Consider the following 20,014-nt stretch of genomic DNA (forward strand, 5'->3'; position numbering starts at 1 on the left):
CCACCCTCGCAGGGTGGGCATGGTCCGCTTGGTCTCCCCAGAACCCCATCATCTCTACACTATACAACTTTCCCTCTGACCTAACTCTTCTTGCTCTGGGCTCAGGAAGTCCACCCCACATCCCACCACTGGGCAAGGGAATGGCAGGCTCCAAGCCAATCCACCTCTGGTCTTATTTACCCACTGACTCATCGTGTGATCCTGGGGATGTTGTTGTGGGGTGAGGGGGCAGGGGGATGGTGAAATTTATCCAGGTCTCAGTCTCCTCATCTGGAAAATGGGAACAAACACCCGGCTTGTATACTACACCCAGGGAACTCAGGCTACCAAAGATCCAGGAAAACCAGAGGGAGTGTGCCTAAGGCTCAGCTTGGTTCTCCCCACAGCCAAAGGAGCTCCACGTGGCGATGCCCTGAGGCCCCACGGCACCCGGAAGGTCCACGTCTTAGCCAAAGCCTGCTTACCGAGTAGAGCCTCCAGCGGGCCACCAGCTCCTCCTCGGTCCCCGCCTTCTCTGCGGGCTCCAGGCCCTCTTCGGCAAGCCTCCGGAGGTCCTTCTTGAACTCCGCGAGCTCGGCCTCCAGCTGCTGCCGCTGCTGCTCACAGGCGCTCATGGACCTGAGCAGGCCCTGCAGCCGCCCCTCCTCCTCCTCCCAGAGGACCCGCAGCTTCTCCAGAACTCTCCGCATGTCCTCCAGCTCCTTGGTGATCTTCTCCGCACCCAAAGGAGAGGTGTTCTGGAGCACGCCCACAGCCTGTTCCTCCAACCTCCTCAAGGACTTCTCACCCCAGGGAAAATCCTCGGCGATGTCCTACAGGGGGTAGAGGGGGGATGGAGAGACACGGGAGGGGAGAGAGAAAACGTGTGCTGCCTTTTCCAGATCCCCTGGGGATGTCATAGCCTTCCACTCACCCAGATTCCCTGGTTAGGGTCCAAGGTGCCCTTCCAAGGGGTGGACTGTCTGCCTTGGTAGCGTTCACTCATGACACAAGGACAGAATTCCCTTTCCCAGGTCATTTATGCCCATTTGATTAAGTCAAGGAGAAAAATCTCTGGCTTTAACCCCCTCTGATACTTGTTGATCTTCCTTTTTAACAAAGAAAGAGGCAGCCTCAGGCTTGGAGCCTTTGGCTCACATAAGTATGGAGCCAAATAGAACCTACTGATTCTGTTTGGTTTCATTATATTTTTTTTAATTTTTTTAATTTATTTTTTATTGGTGTTCAATTTGCCTACATATAGAATAACACCCAGTGCTCATCCCGTCAAGTGCCCCCCTCAGTGCCCGTCACCCAGTCACCCCCACCCCCCACCCACCTCCCCTTCCACCACCCCTAGTTCGTTTCCCAGAGTTAGGAGTCTCTCATGTTCTGTCTCCCTTTCTGATATTCCCCACTCATTTTTTCTCCTTTCCCCTTTATTCCCTTTCACAAGATTTTATTTATTTATGCATGAGAGACATAGAGGGAGAGAGGCGCAGAGACACAGGCAGAGGGAGAAGCAGGCTCCATGCAGGGAGCCCGACATGGGACTCGATCCTGGGTCTCCAGGATCACACCCTGGGCTGAAGGCAGCGCTAAACAGCTGAGCCACCGGGGCTGCCCAGTTTCATTATATTTATTTGGAAGGTTATCTACTAATTATGAGTGAGTGCTGGTTTTGCATTCATGACAATGACATCAATTTTCCCTTCAAAGAAAACACTCGATTTGCTTTTAATTACAAACAAATTCATATAAACGCCTTTGAAACTATTTTATTTGCAAATGCCTTCAAAATATTTTACTATTTTATCCAAGTGTCACTGCATGGAGTGAAGTACATAGATCTTAAACATTACTGTCCAAATGGTTTTAAGAAATATTCATGCATATGCAGTCCACATTGTTATCAAAATGTAGAGGATTTCTAATATCCCAAAAGCTTCTAGAACTCCACATGTCTGAAATCATAAAATATATTAGCTTTTGAAACTGGTTTCTTTCAGCGTAACACCCTTTAGATTTTTCCATGCTGTCATGGATAGCAGTACTTTGTCCCTTTTTTGTCAGTAGATTTTATCCATCCATCCATCCATCCATCCATCCATCCATCCATCTCTCCTGTTCCACGATATGTTTATCCAGTACTTTGCTGATTAAAGTCTGAGCTGCCTTCAGTTTGGGACTATCACAAAGAAGGTCTGATGAACACTATTATACTAGTCATGTAAGCTTTTTTTGGTCATTGTTCACTGCTTTTTTTTAAAAAAATAAATCACCTTAAGTACAAATATTAAATAAATGGTACAGGTGTATATCTGTGGCAAAATTTATAAAGTGGTCCTAGAATTACTGAAGGTAATCTAACACTCCCTTTATAGAGGAAGTCAGAAGCTCATTGGAGGTCACAGGCATTTAGGAAGGCCAGGGCGGACCATGCTTCTCCCCACTGTAGACCTGATGCCTGCACCAGGGCTCCTTACCCACAGCACTACTGACATCTGTAGTCGGATAACCCTGGAGGGAACTGTCCTGTGGGTCTCTGGCCCCCATCCATTAGATGCCAGTTGCATCTCCACCCCCCAACTGTAACAACCAAAAGATGCCTCCAGACATTTCCAGAAGTCCCCTATTTGAGACCCCTTGGTCCAGACCATGCTGCTGTGGCCTTGGGTTTCCAAATCCCCTGCTGGCTCAGAGACTTCCAGAAAGCAGCCAAGGCCCCAAACATATCGCCCCAGATCCCATGCTTCTCCATATGTGGGGTCCATGTGCCATGGATTTTGTGTCTCCCAGCACATCCTATTAGATAAACAACAACACAGAACGCCCATATTCGAGCGTTTCCTCAGGGGCCCCCGTGATGGAGAAGCAGCCGAGTTTACCTGCAGCATGCAGAGACGGTGCTTGGTGGACAGTTTGCAGCTCCGCCCCAGGCAGCTGCTCACCTTCTCCATCATGGCTTTCAGCCACAGCTGGAACTCGTCCACACCCGCCTGGAAATGCTCGTGCTCCCGCGTCACCTGTTCCAGCAGATCCACTCTGGCCTGTGGGAAGGGAAGAGAATCATCACTTATGCAGGTCCCCAGCCCACCTGTTTCAAGGAAGGCCTGCCTCCGTGTGTGTGTGTGTGTGTGTGTGTGTGTGTGTGTGTGTGTTTATGGGGTGTGAGCTGAGGTCAACCCTCTGTCCTTTTGCCGAAGATCAAGAAGTCCCAGATGCCCTTCTCTACCTTATTAGCAGTAAACCAAGAGACTCTTGGTCAAAACCTGTCCACGCTGGGCTTGTCAACTATACGGCTGGCTTTTTTCCTGCCACGTCCTGGGAATGACACTCAAGACAGGGGCGTTGTAACAATTCCTGCTACGCAACACTATCATTGGAGCACTCACCACAGTGCCGGGACTGCTCGAGGAACTTCATGTGCATGATCATCTCACGGAGCTCTCCTGACCACCCCATCAGCTGACACCATTCTTATCCTGGTTTGACAGACAGGGAAACTGAGGCACCAAGCGGTGGCCCAAGATCTCCAGTGGGTAGGAAAGCACTGAGATTCAAACCCAGAAGGCCAGATTGGGCCAGCAGCATTAGTGGCCCAAGACTCCAGCAGTGTCTTCAGGGCACGCAAATAAACAGCAGGCGGCCCCCATCTCCTCACAGGGACAGCGCTGTTGCCAGTGTAGGCTGCAGTCACCTCACTTTTTAGACAATCCCACTCTTGTCCTAACCAAGCAGGGACAAGATGGTGTCCTGAGGGCGGCTGTCATCTGGGAAATAGCAGTGTCCCTGCTATAAGACCTCTGTGCCCAGGGACTCCGTGTCTCAAACACACCCCTGATCACAGTCCCATTTCTCTAAAGCCTTCCATGGCTCCCCACTGCCCATAGGCCCAGATCTCAGTGTCCAGGGCAGGACCCCATGATGTGGCTGTAGCCCTGCGGTCAACACCCTGGGCTTGGAAGCCCACAGTCCATGACCTGAACCCTGGCCTGCCTCATGCCTGAGTCTCCCCATCTACCCATGTGGTTAATAGTCATTCCCGCCTCTTTGGGGTGCAGTGAGATCCAATCAGTCAGAGCTCACACAACCCCAGAACCACGCTGGGCAGCTAGTCAGCAATTGATCCCTGTGAGCCTTTGATTATCGTCACTTGCTCTCTCCTGTGCTCCTGGCATATCCAACCAAGCAGGACGGGGCAAGCACGCAGCTCGGCCTGGATACACTGACCCTGCCTCCTCTCTGACCCAGCCTGCTGCCCCAGGCTCAATGATCGGCCTTCCCTCTGTCCTGTGCTTCCCTCCAGGCCTTGCTCACACTTTGTCATCCGCTGGGAGAGCCAAGGGCTCCCTACACACCACGCTGCCCCTGGTCGACTTCCTCCCCAGGGCCCGCAGGGTGGCTCTATGAATGAACGCGGCCCTAAGTGGCAGGATGAAATCACATGGAGAGTGGCCAACAAAGGGAAGTTCTTAAGGAAAGTCAACAAGATGGAAAGAGGGGATTTCCTTTTAATAAGCACCCACCACACGCCTGGAATGTGACAAGCACGATCGTACTTTGCCATCACGATGATGCCAAGCCTGCCCCGTTATGCAGATGTCCAGGCTGATGTTGGGAGGTCACGTAACTCTTCAAGGGCCTTATAGGCAAGATGTAAATGGCAAGTGCCTGGCTCCCAAAGCCATTGCCTTAATCCAGAGGTGGGCTGACTAGACAGTGAATGATTCGGACTTTTTATCCGCCCTGTGGTATCTGTGGTGGCAGCCGGCTCTGTGCTACTTACATAGTGGTTCACAGCTGCCAGAAGCAAACATGTAAAGCAAGCTTGCATCCTGGTAAAACTCAAACATGGACACTGAAATGTGAATTTTGCAACGTTTCCACATGTCCTGAAAGATTCTGCTGTTGATTTTCCTCCCTTTAAGCCACATGAAATCAGGAGATGGGGTGGATGGGGCCCACAGGCCCTAGTTTGCTGGCCTCGGCTCTTAGCCTGGAGCAGGCCAAGTCCGGGAGGGCGCTGACCCTCGACAAAACCAAGTCAAAAGTTCTCAAATGGGAAGTAGGGACAGATACATGGATTCACAAAACTTCCCTATGTCAATGTGCCTTCCCCGGCCGGTGAGAAAGTCCTCAACAAACCTGAAAATACCAGTGCATTCTTTTAGACTTTTCCAACAACCATGACAAGGAGGAGAAAATATCCTCACGTGAGAGATGGGGAAACCAAGGCACAGGACCAAGTCTTTTGGCGAAGAGCTGGCTGCCTAAGGCACTGAGGCTCGGAGCAGCAACAGCAGCACACAGCAGGTGTCTGAATTCGAAACGTGGACCAGGAGACAGGGGCCGCCTCCTTCATGCTTCACCTGCTGGTTCCCCCTCCCCGCATCCACCAACACCCTCCCAGAGCTCTCCCCATCCACAGGCAAGCCTCATTTATGAAATAAAGTGGGTCAGGAATAACAAGCAGAGAATACGAGCTGGGCCCCGGGTTGAAGCTGATGGTGATAAATGTTATAGCGAGGCGAAGTCTCTCCCCTGAACGTGCTGGCCGGAGGCCCTGTGTGTGAGCGATGAGGTGCTGGCCCTGGACGAAGCCAGAGTCAGTAAAAGCCTCCACGATCCACGATGCAGGCGCTCGGAGCGCAGCGCGGCCGAGCAGGGCAGGCGTCCAGGCGAGCTCCGGGCCAGGCATAACGAGCACAGAGCACAATTCAGCCACGGCCGGGCAGCCACCGTGCAGGATGACAGCAGTGACAAATGGGGGAGTCCTCCACCTTCCCTCATCAGACCAAACAATTAAACCGTCTGTGGCGGGCAGGGCCGTCGGGAATGTCAAAACCCAACCAATTAACAAGGGCGGTGAGGATTTATGCCTCTGCGAGCCTGCGCCAACGGCCTGGATCCATGGCCCAGATGCCAGACAGACAGGCCGCCCGGGGAGGAGGAGGAGGAGGAGGCTGCTGTGTGCCTGGAACCTCCACAAAATGTGAATTAAAAAACTCATAATAAACAAGCAGGATCCCGCTGGCAACCAGCCTGCTCTGTTCTTGTGTCTCAAGATCTGGAGTGGACGGCGCGCTATTGCTCGCTCCCGGGCCTGGTCCCAGGACCTCCCTCCCTTCAGGGGCAGGGAGAGGTGGGGTAGTCGCAAAGGCCACAGTCCAGAGGTGGCCTCCACAGTGCCTCCCTGCTCCTGTCCCCCTCAACACCAGTGGCTTTGCTAATGAACATATCGGAAGTCAAAAATGGATTTTCAGAGGGTGGAAACAATGGCCTGCTCACTAGCTGGAGAGACGGCTGAAGTGGACTCTCTTGGTGAAAGTCAAGGTACTGACACAGATAATGTTGCTGCAGACTGAGTGGTATGCCCCGGATCCATAGATTGATGGAATTTGGAGGTGGGGCCTTGGAGAGGTCATTAGGGTCACGTGAGGTCGTCAGAGTGGGGTCCCCATGATGGGATCGGTGCCCTTATAAAGAGAGACAGCAGAGAGCCCACTGTTCCCCTCTCTCCGCTACGAGAGCAAGAAGGCAGCCGGCAACAAGCCAAGGGAAGGCCCCTCACCAGGAGCTGAATCTGTCAGCACCTTGATCTTGGACTTCCCAGCCTACGAAATGGTGAGAAACACATTTCTGCCGTGCAAGCCCTCCGTCCGGTCCAGGGTGATCGGTTATGGCAGGCGGAGCCGACCGAGACAGCACCACGGAGACCCACCCTGAGAACAGGCCTGGATCCCCGGGGATTCCTACGCGGCCCTCATCCTGTCCCCGGGCTGGGGGCACTTCAGCGGCCCGCCTCAGGATGCCTCTCTTACCCGCCTCACGGAGCCTCTCATGCCAGGTGAGGCCTTGGTCGAATGTCCAAGGCAGGGGACCAGGAGGCATGTGGACCGCAGGACATGCAGCATCCCCACCTTGCTTAGGCTAGAGCTGGGGCAGTTTCCTGTTGTCTAGGGCTGGAAGGCTGGGCTGTGCCCCTGGGGGTTCCTTGGGGGGCAGGGGCTATATCCCATTTTACCAATGAGGACCCTGGGGTTAGGAGTTAAATATCTTACTAAGGACAACACCAAAGTTGGATTTTCTCAGTTGCTTCTCAGTCCCTCTGAAGGCCATGCCCCCCTCTGGAATCTGATGGAAGCTATGGCTCCAGTCCCCGGGAAAAGGCACTCATACAAGCTTGCATATGATTTCAGAGGACTTGCAGCCCTGCCCGGCCCCTCTCCGGCCGGCACCTCTGGTCTGCCACAACCCTCCTGGGGGAGACAAGAACCAGCTCTGGGGCTCCCCAGGCCCTCCCCGTCCGCGGGCAGACAAGACTCCCTGTGAGTAGCGACAGAGTCCCAAACCTCTGGTGGCCAGGAAGAGAAAATCCAAGTGTCCGTGAGCTTCAGCCACAAGCTGGAAAAGCCAAATGGAATTTACTCCTCCAGGCAGGATCAGGTCACCCTGCAAACACCAGCGCCCATTTCTGAACTAACCCACACGCCTGGCGACTCCAAGGGCCTCCACCCAGGGGGAGACGGCTTCCTGCCCCACCCCGTCCTTCCATGCCCGAGCCCCCGTGCTCCTGCACCCCAGACCCTGCTCGCTGACCTCTGGGAACTCCTGGGAGCACCGTGCTCCCTCCTCCAGGGGCTCCAAGCCTCCCACTTACAACTGCCTTCCTCTTTCTCAGCGCGACCTGCAGAAGCACAGGGGTGGGACCTGAAGCACCAGTGAGGATAGAGCCCCTCTATCTCGAGAGTCACCTAGAACTTCTGGATCTTTCTACTGGGACAGTGGTGTCTGTCACTAAGATGTTTTAAGTCTGCAAAATGGGCCCGTCAAATCTTCTCTATCTACCCCAGGGGAAGGCTGGGAGGACCCAGTGAGATCAAAGACACAAAGAGACTAAGGAAAGATAGAAGCTGCCAAGAAGAATTGTGATTTCTATGATTTGTGGGTTTTGGATCCAGTGAGAGAAGAGTCCCCAGAGTGACCCTGAGAATCTCTGAGGTGATCATGTCCACATGTAGGCCAGGACAGGCACTCACCCAGTGCCCCAGGCATGTCCCCTCCACACACACACGCACACACATGTACGCACACACACATGTACACACATGCAAATACACACAGGTCTAACTACTTTCCATTTCCTGTCCTCTGCACAGCCGCACGGAAGGCTCTCTGCTGATTGACACGAACACCTGTTTCCTGTAAAGTCACAACTGGGAGGCCACGGGGGCAGACACCTCCTCTGCTGGGGCCCCAGAGACAGCTCTGGAGAGAGAGAGAACCACCGCCCTTGCCACTCGGGACTTGGTGAGGGCCAACTGGCTACACATGCAAGAGCCACACTCCCTGCTCTCCTTGCTTGTCCGTCCTGGCCCTTGCACAGCTACCCCACAACCCCCTGTCCCTGCCCTCTGGGGCCTCAGGAATTGAGTGCCTCCAAGCTGAAAGGTGAGGCCTTCATTTATTCAAAGCACAGCTCCGAGCACCTGCTGTGTGTTAAACTTCACTGGGGTTGCTATTTATTCCCCCTGCTATTGAGAGTAGAGAGGTTCTTTAGGTAGGGAGGCCACCTGCCAGGCTCCAAGGGGCTCACCTGTAAACCCATTCAGTCCTCAACCTGCTCGCAGGTAGGGTGCGCTGCCCCAAGGCCACACAGCTAGGAAGCAGCGGAGCCTGGCTTAAACCCAGGTCCCTTCACAAGCATGCAGGGACCCAGTCCTGTTCTTTTTTTTTCCCCCTTCTTTTATTAGGATTTAATTTATTCATGAGAGACAACAGAGAGAGGCAGAGGGAGAAGCAGGCTCCCTGTGGGGAGCCCTATGTCAGGCTCCATCCCAGGACCCGGGATCACAACCTGAGCCAAAGGCAGACGCTCAACCACTGAGCCATCCAGGCGTCCCTATTAGTATATTTTAAAGAGGCTCTAATGTTTTTTCTTTCCTTGTGTAAATGTTTCCCTCCTCCCAGATTTGGGCTCTGTCCGCAAGCATTCTGAGTATACACATCATTTACAGTCTCCATCAGATTGTTCAGGCAGCTGAAGTTCCAGAGTCTGACTCTGCCGTCCGCTGGGTCTCCTGACGTGGTGGATCGTTTCCCTGGGGCCTCTGTAGTTTTGAGCTGTGAGCTCGCCCCAAGCAGGACTCTATCTGCAGACCACCACCTCCCCCCACCCCCGTGATTGGGGCCTGAGCCTCTGAGGGGCCTGAGCCTGCTTCAGCCAGCCTCCCCACCCCGGAATTCACCTGCTTGGCTTCACAGTCATGTCAGTGTGTGGGCTCAGGAGTTCCCACGTCCAAACTTGAACCCCAAGACAAAATTATGCGAGAGGCCCCTGGCCCCGTACTCTGAAGGGTGATTATGTTTTCATTTGTTTGGGTTTTGTTTTATCCCAGAGCCCCAGCTGAAACCCGGACTTCCTTTCTTGTGTTTGCACATGAGGAGATTTTTCTAGTTCACTCTCAAGGGCTCTCACATTTTGCTGCTGCCTCTGCTTCCTCTGGGCCCAAAGTCTTACTTCCTTCTCCAGCCTGAGCACTAACCCCAGGAAAACCTCAGGCGCACCTGTGAGTTTAGCAATCTAGAACATCTTTGCTTGTGGTCCACACGGTGTCTCCTACCTTGGTGTCTGCACACACGGGTCTGCATTTAAGCAACGCCTGTTAAATTCTGTGCAGTATTTTTGGTTGTCTGAAACGGAAGGGTATTCGGGCTTTCTAGCCTGTCATATTGCCGGGTCCTTTCTGATTACAATTTAAGGACAACAATCCTAAAATGCACAGGGATCTGGGAATGCATCAGAAGAACAGGACTCTAGGGATGCCTCGGTGGCTCAGTGGTTGAGCACCTGCCTCTGGCTCAGGGCCTGATCCTGGGGTCCTGGGATCGAGTCCCATATTGGGCTCCCCACAGGGAGCCTGCTTCTCCCCCTACCTGTGTCTCTGCCTGTCTGTGTCTCTCATGAATAAATAAATATAATCTTTAAATAAATAAATTTACTAATGACTGGGGCAGCTCAGCCAGTTCAGTGTCTGCCTTCAGCTCAGGTCATGATCCCAGGGTCCTGTGTTCAAGCCCCACATCAGGCTCCCTGCTCAGTGGGGGAGCCTGCTTCTCCCTCTATCCTTCCCTCTGATCATTCTATCTCCCTCTCTCTCAAATAAATACATAAAATCTAAAAAAAAAAATAAATCTATACTAATAATTGAAATTGGTAACTCTATGGACTGGTTAAAACTCAAGGCTATATGGACTCTGCACTCAGTAGGAAGTCTGCTTGAGATTCTCTCTCTCTCTCCCTCTCCTTCTGCCCCTCCCCGTTTCCAGACTCTCAACAAATAAGTAAGTAAATAAGTAAATAAACAAAGTCTTAAAAAAAATCAAGGTGTGGGGATGGAGACAAAGAATGGGCAGAAGGATTGGAGGAAGGTCCAAAGAGAGCAGAGGAGGAAGGGTGGAGGGCGGTAGGAGGGAGGGACCGGGGAAGAGGAGATGAGCCAAGCATCTTGGCAAGGCCGAGCATCCTAGTGCGTCAGGCAGTGTACACAGCGTACATATGCTAAGCACCACACGTGTACGCGGCCCTGCGTGGCACTGAGTGTATGGATGGTACATCACAGGCTGTTGGGTGGGTGGAGGCAGAGGGGTGGGTGGCTGAGTAGATGGAAGGCAGGGGTGTGGCAGTTAGGCGGTGGGTGGGTGCGTGCATGGACAGTGGTGACAGGCAGATAGGGAGTGAGCAGGTGGTGAAGGGGGGACAGGGGATAGGTAGCAGACTGCAGACAGTCACCTGAACGAGCAGGCGGTGGGTTGATGGGTAGTTGGAGGAGCGTGTGGATGCAGGAGAGGGAGATTAAGTGGTTGTGTAGACGTATGTGAGGCTGGCTAGGCTGGTGGGAGACGGCTGGATGAGTAGGATGACAGAGGGATGGGAGGGTGGGTACACAGAGAGAGGGCTGGAGGGGTAAGGAAGGGTGGAGGTGGGGGGATAGTGAATGGCAGACTGGGCCGTTTGGTGAGGAGACAGGTGAGTGGGGAGGAGGGTGGGCAGGTGGACACGTGGTGGTGGCCAGTGGGTCAGCAGGAGTTCGGTGAGTCGATGGCGAGTACACAGGGGATCAATGTCTAGGGAGCAAAAGGGTGGCTGCATGGGGAGACAGAGGCAGGTAAGTGGGCACAGGGGTGAAGAATGAGTCCGCCACCAGCATCTCACGCACCTGAGCTTTGGCCTTCACGGCACTGTACTCAGCCTTCATCCTCTTCTGGGCATCCTCGTCCACACTGGGGTCCCCGATCCTGTTGAACAGGGAAGCCGCCTCCTCCAGCAGCCGGTCAAGGAGCACCGCCTCGTTGCCCACGTTGTGCAGCAGCACCTGGGCGTGGCTCAGCTGCCACTGCTTCTCTTTCAGGCCCAGCTGCAGCTCCGCGGGGACCTCCAGCACCTCCAGCATCTTCTGGAACCAGCGGTAGAACTCATCCCGAGCCAGCAGATACTCGCTCCAGTGCAGCCACACCCACTCGATGCGGCTGTGGACAGAGAGCACGGGCCGTGAGCCCCCTGCCCACCTGGCCCCGGTGCCAGGGGCACAATGACACCGTCTCGGGGCCTCACAGTCACCTGGGCGGCAGTATCTGGGGGCTTGTCACTGCTCAGCAGGGCCGAAAGCTGGGGGCCCATGAGTGGGTCCCAGAGGGGCCCGGAGCTTGCTGCATCTCTCTGCCTCCTTGCCCACCTCAGTTTCCCCATCCGTTATATAGGAGATGGCCTCATCTCTCCAGCCAACATCAAACCACTTTGGAATTCCAAGTGAAAGGGTTCGAAACGCAAACAGCACCGTGCAAAGTCACCCCGGCTACGCAGCGTTCTGGTTTTATAAAGATGGAGGGGATGTCAGCAGCTCCTGTCTGCTGCAGGCCTACTATGCCTTGCCCTTGACATTTGTTATCCTCTTCCATCTTGCTGACAGCCGCCAAGGAACGCTTGATTATACCCATTGTCCAGATGAGGAGCCTGAGGCTCAGAGAAGCCAAGTAACTTTCCCAAGACCACACAGCAAATAACCAGCAGAGCAAGAGGCAACCTCAGGTCGGTGTAACCTCCCCTCCCTCCCTGGCCCCCAGGTATAGGCAGAGAATCTAGGCTAAATTGCTAGCAAGGCAAGAGCCTTTTCACGCCAGAGCCACTCTGCCATCGTGCTGGAGGATGAACACATGGCAAGTCTACTAAGACTTCATTGTTGGCAAAACACGATGGGCTCCCACTGTCCATTATCATCATTAAGCTTGATTATAATTAGAAAGAGGCGGGCGGGGCTGGCCCAAATCCCAAGAGAACATCCTGTTCCCAGCCATCCCAGGCCTGGAGAAACGTCCCTTGGGTGGAGGCCCCAGGACAGTGTGGTGGCGGACGAGGAGGGTCCACGGCAGCTGCAAAGGCCTGGCAGGGTCCCCAGCCACCCTACCTGTGACAGTGAGTCATGTAAGTGACCGTCTCCTCCCACTGGGCTTTGAGGTCCTTCAGCTGGGCCAGGATCGCGGGCTTCTGGTCCTCATGGCAGCACACCAGGAGGGCTTCAGCCGCCCGCAGCACCAGGTCCACCTTCACGCGCCCCTCCGGCTCCAGCTGGCATATTTTCTGTTGTGGACACAAATACCAGTTTCCAGGAATTAGACAAAATACAAGCAGCCAGAGCTTTGGCAAGACAGTGACTTGATGGAAAGAGCCAGGACTCTGAGGCCAGAGGAGCTGGGGTTCAAATCAAAGGCCCCTGCACCTTCTCCTGTGACGGTGGGCAGTTAGCTAACGGCCTTGAGGCTGGAAGCGGGGAGCCAGGGAGATGAGCGACCACCTCAGGGCCGTGTGATGATCTAACTCTCTTCCCTTCCCTACTTGGCCACTTCCAGCTGTGTGAACTCAGGCAAGTTTCATCATCGTCCTGGACTCGATTTTCTCATTTGTAAAATGGGATCATTCTTAGTACCTAGCTCCCAGATTTTTTTTTTTCAATATGAAATGACAAAATGTGAGGTGTATGTCGCAGTGTAGGGGGCTGTGAGGATCTGCCTCTCGGATCTACTGCAGGGAGTGGGCTTGAGCCAGGGCCCCTCGGCTGCTCCCACCAGTGACGAGGCAAGAACGCCAAGGCAGGCCTGTGCCTGTGGGACTTTGGGCTCCTCTGATGGGTGACTGGTCCCGGAGGCCCCAAGGCCTGGCCAGACTCCCTTAGAATCACATCACAATCACAGACACTTCCCGGTCTCCTGGATTGGGGGGTCAGACCTGCTTTGGACAGATCTCCCCATTCCCAGCCTCATTGAGCTCCCAACCTGGTTTATTTCATAGACATTTCCCTATCAAATGTCTTGAGCTTTTTTTTTTTTAAAGATTTTATTTATTTATTCATAGAGACACACACAGAGAGAGAGGCAGAGACACAGGCAGAGGGAGAAGCAGGCTCCATGCAGGGAGCCAAACGTGGGACTCGATCCTGGGTCTCCGGGATCACGCCCTGGACTGAAGGCAGCGCTAAACTGCTGAGCCATCCGGGCTGCCCTGTCTTGAGCTTTTTTTAAAAAAAAAAATTTATTTAAATTCAATTTAATTAACACATAGTGTATTATTAGTTTCAAAGGTAGAGATCAGTGATTCATCAGTTCATCATATAACAGTGCTCATTCCATCACGTGCCTCCCTTCGTGCCCATCACCCAGTTACCCCATCCCCCACCTCCCTCCCCTCCAGCAACCTTCAGTTTGTTTCCCAGAGTTAAGAGTCTTTATGGTTTGCCCCCTTCTCTGTTTTCATCTGATTTGATTTTTCCTTCCCTCCCTTCTGTTCACCTGTTCTGCTTCTTAAATTCCACATATGAGTGAAATCATATGGTATTTGTCTTTCTCTGATTGACTTATTTCACTTAGCATAATACACTCTAATTCCACCCAGGTCATTGTAAATGGCAAGATTTCATTGTTTTTGGTGGCTGAGTAATATTCCACTCTGTGTGTGTGTGTGTGTGTGTGTGTGTGTGTGTACAAATATATAGACCACATCTTCTTTATCCATTCATCTGTCAGTGGACATCTAGGATCTTTCCATAGATGGAAAAACTATTGGCTATTGTGGACCTTGCTGCTATAAACATTGGGGTACAGGAGCTCCTTCAAGTCACTATGATTGTATCCCTTGGATAAATACCAATTGCTGGGTCATAGGGTAGCTCTATTTTTAACTTCGTGAGGACCCTCCACACTGTTTTCCAGGTGGCTGCACCAGTTTGCGTCCCCACCAACAGTGTAAGAGGGTTCCCCTTTGTCCACATCCTCGCCAACACCTGTTGTTCCCTGTCTTGTTAATTTTAGCCATTCTGATTGATATGAGGTGGTATCTCATTGTGGTTTTGATTTGTATTTCCCTGATGCCCACTGATGTGGAGCATTTTTTTTTCATGTGTCTGTTGGCCATGTGTATGTCTTCTTGGGAGAGATGTCTGGTCATGTCTTCTGCCCATTTGTTGACAGTATTTTTTGTTTTTGGGGGGTGTTGAGTTTGATGAGTTGTGCTTAGGTTTTGGACATTAGCCCTCTACCTGACAAGACATTTGCAAATATCTTCTCCCATTCCATAAGTTGTTTTTTAGTTTTGTGGACTGTTTTCCTTTGCTGCACAAAAGCTTTTTATTCCTAGGTATCTTATGGCTTTCAGTGCAACTGTAAATGGGATCGATTCCTTGATTTCTCTTTCTTCTGCTTTATTGGTCAGTGTATAGAAATGCAATTGACTTCTGTGCTTTGATTTTATATTCTGCGATTTTGCTGAATTCCTATAGCAAAAAATCTACCAATTTATTTTGCTGGAGGCTTTTGGGTTTTCTACATAGAGTATCATGTCGTCTGCGAAGTATAAAAGTTTGATTTCTTCTTTGCCAGTTTGGACGCCTTTTGTTTTTTTTGCTATCTGATGCTGAGGGCAGGACTTCCAGTACTAAAACATCTTGAGCTTTTAAACTCATCTTGGCATTGGCCTCTTGGAGGGCCCAGACGAATACACAATGTCTATCAAGTAGTACGCCTCTGATTAACATCAGCTCTGGTCCTTATTGCCATTATTTATTTCTTTGACAGCTAAAGTATGGTCTCTGTAGTGAAAAGTACAATTGGATTCCAATTCCAGAGCCTTTCCCCCTACCTGCGAGACCTTCCTCATGGTACTTAGATGCTCCAGGCCTGTGAAATGGGGGAAGAGGACACTGACACCACCCAGGGTCATGGTCACATTTCCTGATGCTGGGAGAGCCCTGGGCACATTGCCTGGCCCACGCTCCACTGTCAGCTACTGACTGTTCACTGCTAGTACTGTCTTTTCCCACCCTTGATCCCTCTTTACTGAACAGCAATTTGCTGATAGCTCAAGCTCTGTTGCCCAGCCTGTCTCCCTCGGCCTGGCAGCCAGCCTTCTCAGAATGAAGTCCCAGTGGGCTGGCTGTCTCTGACTCTTCTCTGTGGATGGCATTGGGCCGGGGCCAGGTTGGGGGAGCCAGATGCTGCTTCACTGATAGCTGTGTGCCCCCAGCAGGCCCCTGGGTCACTCTGGGTCTCCCTTTGGCACCATGAGATAATGATAACAATTCCCACTTTGTCTACGTCATAGGGTTATACCATTAATTTTTTAAAATACAGTTACTGGGACACCTGAGTGGCTCAGGGGTTGAGCATCTGCCTTGGGCTCAGGGCATGATCCCAGGGTCCTGGGATCAAGTCCCGCATCAGGTTCCCTACAGGGAGCCTGCTTCTCCCTCTGCCTATGACTCTGCCTTTCTCTCTCTGTGTCTCTCATGAATAAATAAATTAAATATTTTTTAAAAAAATAGTTACTTAAAACATTGATGTGTTAGTTAGTATACTTTGTAAAAGGCTGAGCTATGATGTAGATCCTTTTCCAACATGTGCAAAGGGGCAATGGTGTCAATCCTTTTTGTTACTTCCTATGAGAATGGCCTACCATGATGATGATGATAGAGGCATTTCGCCTCCTACCTGTGCCATCAAAGAGTGGCATTAAACAAGCTCCTTCCACAGGCTGCCTCTGTGGTCTAGGTGTGTCGGGGGGCGGGGTGTTGGCAGGCAGGGAAAATGGGGAGCAGGGAGCTACCCCAAGAGGGGGAAAGAGGTTCTGTTGGCTTGTTGATCCCGGCTAAGCGTCAGGACACAGAAGGACGCCAGAGGATCATGGCTGCAGCAAGAACCCAACAGAATTGCCAAGTCCTGCTCAGCAGCAGGCTGCAACGTAGGCGACAAAGATACTATAGTGGTTAGTGTGGACTAAAGATCTGAGGGCCACTGCGGAATGTTCTGGGCCGAGTGAGATTACTCACCCCCTGCACAGAACTTCACACCACTCAGGAGCAGGGGTCCCACAGTGAGCTCAGAATGAATTACTTGCCATCCCCTGGGATTTAATTTAAGGACCTGGTATTTCTGACTCTCAGCGTTGAGGAGTAGACATAATGCCCACACCCTGAACTCGCAGGAGGGGTGCCATGGGAACTGCAGTTTTACAAACAGGGGTGCTGGGAAGCCACAGAAGCCTGGAGCTTTGCAGGCCAGTTCTCTGTGGAGGTTGGAGCGGCCTCTTCTATCCCTGCTGCCCAGATGAGGCCCCAGCAGAATCCAGCTCCATAAACCAGGGAGCCAACAGCCGTAGGGGAAGAAGCTAAGTTCTGTCTCTCCGTCAGCCCCAGAGACAGAGCCAGCGGGGCCTGGAAAGTCCCCATGAGGACAAGAGCCCCCCTTTCCCACATCCTGTGTGACCTCCCCTAGGCCTCTGGCCCTTTGCGTTTCTGACTCCCTGCTCAGAGGGGCGTAGGCTGGACCCCAAGTTCCCCTGCCCTTGGCAGGGAGTGCTCTGCGGCTTCCCTGCCGAAGAGAGAAGAGCCGGCCAGGCCCAAAGCAGGCGGAACACCAAGCCCCATCTGGCCCGAAGCTGACACATCTGCCCGCAAGCTGAAACATCAACCAACGGGATATTTGCTGTGGGCCCGGGACCAGGAGGCCAGAGGCCGGGCCTAAGCTTCTAAGAAGCAGATTCTGCCTTTCTTCACTACTGTTGTGATCATGCTCTTCGGTTGGTGGGAGGCTCTTTTCTAGCTGATTAGCAGCAAGATCCAGGAGTGTGTGGCAGGAGGGACTGGCCCGCTGGGAAGGGGTACTTGAACTGCAGCCACAGAATGACCCTGATTGGAAGGAGCAGTGAGGACCAGACTGGTGGGGGTTGGAGGAGAGAAGGCCTCAGAGGAGAGAAGAACAAATAGATAAGGAAAGCTGGAGGAACGAGGTTAGTCAGGGCTTGTCCTCAATGCAGCCAAGACCAGGCAGGCGCTGTGCTGGGTACTATGCTCAGTACTATACTGAGTACTATGCGGGGCACTATGTGCAGTACTGTGCTGGATACTGAGTTAGGTACTGTGCTGGATATTATGCTGGGCATGTGCTGGGCACTGTGTTGAGTACTACGCTTGGCATTGAGTTGAGCGCTGTGCTGGGTCCTATGCTTTGTACTACATGGGGTACCAAGTTAAGCACTGTGCTGGGCACGGTGCTAGGTGCTATACTAGGTACTATTCTCCATACTCTGCTGGGTACTGTGTTGGGCACTGGGGTCCCAGATGAACAAATAAGGCCTGATGCTTGCAGGCTGTGGCTGAGAGCACAGATGACTGTCAATGAGCCACAGATACCACAAAATAATGATCGGAGCTCCAATGAGGGATGTGGGGAAACCCAAGGAGGCTCCGTGCATAGGTGGCATTGGCACCGAGTCTTAGTGACACGCAAGCATCTGTGATGGGGGCTTGAGCAGAGGCAGAGAAGCACGATGTGTTCAGGCACAGTGTGTCCAACATCTGGAAGCCAAGTTCTGGGAAATACAGCCTGTATCGGACCACACAGGAGCCTGGAAGGCAGCTAGGAAGCAGCCCGGCTGAGGCTAGGCCCCGAGTGCAGGGCCACGGAGCTGGGAACCAGTGGGCAGAGAGACAGGATGCTGGGACTCGGGGGACCAGCTCCTGGAGGCTGGGCATGGGCAGGGAGGGTCGGCACACATGTGATCCTGGCATCGAAACCACCTCACCCATGGGGCTGGCTCTGCCAGGGTGCCTGCACTTTGCCAAAGGCACCAGTAAGTCATTCGCCTCCAGGGTCCCTCCCTCCGGCAAGGTGACAACCAGCACCCCCACCTCCACCCCAACAAGCTGAGCTCCCGAGGTGCCACGGCCACAGTGGGGATTCGAACCCCAGCTGGCCAGTCCTATTTCCCAGGAGCAACACTCTCTCCAGTCTCCCTTTGCAGAAGGCTTCCACCACCATGAGGGTCCTAGAGCTGCCAACACTCCTCGTGCAGAAGGCAGGGAGGGCAGGACGGCATGGGATGTGCTCCTGGCCCCGTGGCTATGAGGCATCAGAGCTGGATTGGAACTCACATCCTGGCACTGAGGCAGACAATTACCAGGAGTGCACATCACTGAGCCGCTGGGGTGCCCCCCACCAGGCCCCAGAGAGAGGTCCCATGGACTGGGGAGGTAGGAAAGTCACCAGTTGCTCCCTTCACCAGAGGGCCTGAGCGAAATGTTTTTTTTTTTTCTTTTTTTAAAGATTTTTAAATTTATTTATTCATGAGAGACACAGAGAGAGGCAGAGACACAGGCAGAGGGAGAAGCAGGCTCCCTGCAGGGAGCCCGATGCGGGACTCAATCCCGGGTCCCCAGGATCAGGCCCTGGGCTGAAGGTGGCGCTAAACCACTGAGCCACCCGGGCTGCCCAAATGTTTTCTTTCTTATTGCGAAATTGGTTTTGACATGTCAAAGCCCAGAAAACAGCACGCCTGAGCCCCGTGGGAGAGCCTGCGTGGGAGCACCCAAGATGTGACCCCTCCGCCTAGGTTCCAAGTCCTAAGGACCACCCTCGCCTTGGCTTATGCCTGACCCACACCCAGGGCAATGAGCTGCCAGGGTAAGAGTGTGAGGCCCAAAGGGATTAGTTCCCGAGACACCAAGTACTCGCGCAGGGCTGCGGTGTTCCAGGACAGACATCAGGAGATGGGGCTGGGGCTAGGAGCGCTTCATTTCACAAGCACGGCCACACCCACGCGAACGGGCATTCCAAGTAGGGGCAACGGCACAGGCCAGAGGCTTGCTGAGAGGACCTCGAGGCTCTCTGCTAACAGGAGAGGATGTGCCCTCGGCAGGCGGGATGGCTGGAGAAGCCGAGGCCAGCAGAGTCGTGTAGACAGTGGGAGACTCTGATGCCAGGTGGAGTTTGGTTTTTCTCCTTGGTGGGCAATGGGGAGCCATGGAAGGCTTTAGAGGAGGGGAATAACATCAATGACATCATGGGACCCTCGTGTGGCGTGGATTATGTGCATACCTGTCCCCTTCTATGCGGTGAGCCCCTGAGTAAGGCGCCCCTCACCTGCCTCCCTGCTCCAGGTGCCCACACAGGGATGGCCAGTAACGCTCCAGACTCAGCCCTGGGTTCAGGCCCTGACAAGATCAATTTCTTTTCCTTTCTTTTTTTTTAAGATTTTTATATATTTATTCACGAGAGACCCAGAGAGAGAGGCAGAGACACGGGCAGAGGGGAGCCCGATGTGGGACTCGATCCCAGGACCCGGGGATCACGCCCTGAGCCAAAGGCAGATGCTCCATCACTGAGCCATTCAAGTGCCCCCAAGATCAATTTCTTGAGTTTTGGCTCATCGCTGTGTCTCAGAACCGCATTTTATTATTGAAAATTAGGGACAATAAAACCACATTCACCAGGCTTTCGTAAAATTAAACAGGAAAGCGGATAGCGCAGCCCCAAGCACAGAGCAGGTGTTGAATGAGTGTCAGGTCCCCGCTCCCAGTGATCCGGGAGGACTCATTATTTGATAAATGCCTGCTGGTGACAATAACAGTGCTGATGGTGACAAAGGCCAAGTCTGACGAGGGAAGGGGCTTTGGGTTGCCAACTCCTCTCCCCACTCCAGGCTCGCCCG

General features: G+C 53.0%; 1 protein-coding gene across 6 annotated transcripts in view; it reads right to left on the reverse strand.

The window, feature by feature from the left end:
• SYNE3 (spectrin repeat containing nuclear envelope family member 3) overlaps positions 1-20,014 on the reverse strand; it is a 107,107-nt gene that overhangs the window by 49,958 nt on the left and 37,135 nt on the right. For 5 of the 6 annotated variants that reach the window (XM_035719878.2, XM_049113446.1, XM_049113447.1 and 2 more), the window contains exons 3-6: positions 12,447-12,619; positions 11,202-11,511; positions 2,868-3,029; positions 465-812 (exon numbers count right to left, since the gene is read on the reverse strand). In XM_035719878.2, the coding sequence (XP_035575771.2) occupies positions 465-812; positions 2,868-3,029; positions 11,202-11,511; positions 12,447-12,619 (993 nt within the window). The remainder of the gene's footprint in view (positions 1-464; positions 813-2,867; positions 3,030-11,201; positions 11,512-12,446; positions 12,620-20,014) is intronic. The other variant, XM_035719875.2, reaches the window with a different exon arrangement.

Source organism: Canis lupus, chromosome 8 (assembly GCF_003254725.2).
Source record: "Canis lupus dingo isolate Sandy chromosome 8, ASM325472v2, whole genome shotgun sequence".
Classification (NCBI taxonomy): domain Eukaryota; kingdom Metazoa; phylum Chordata; class Mammalia; order Carnivora; family Canidae; genus Canis; species Canis lupus.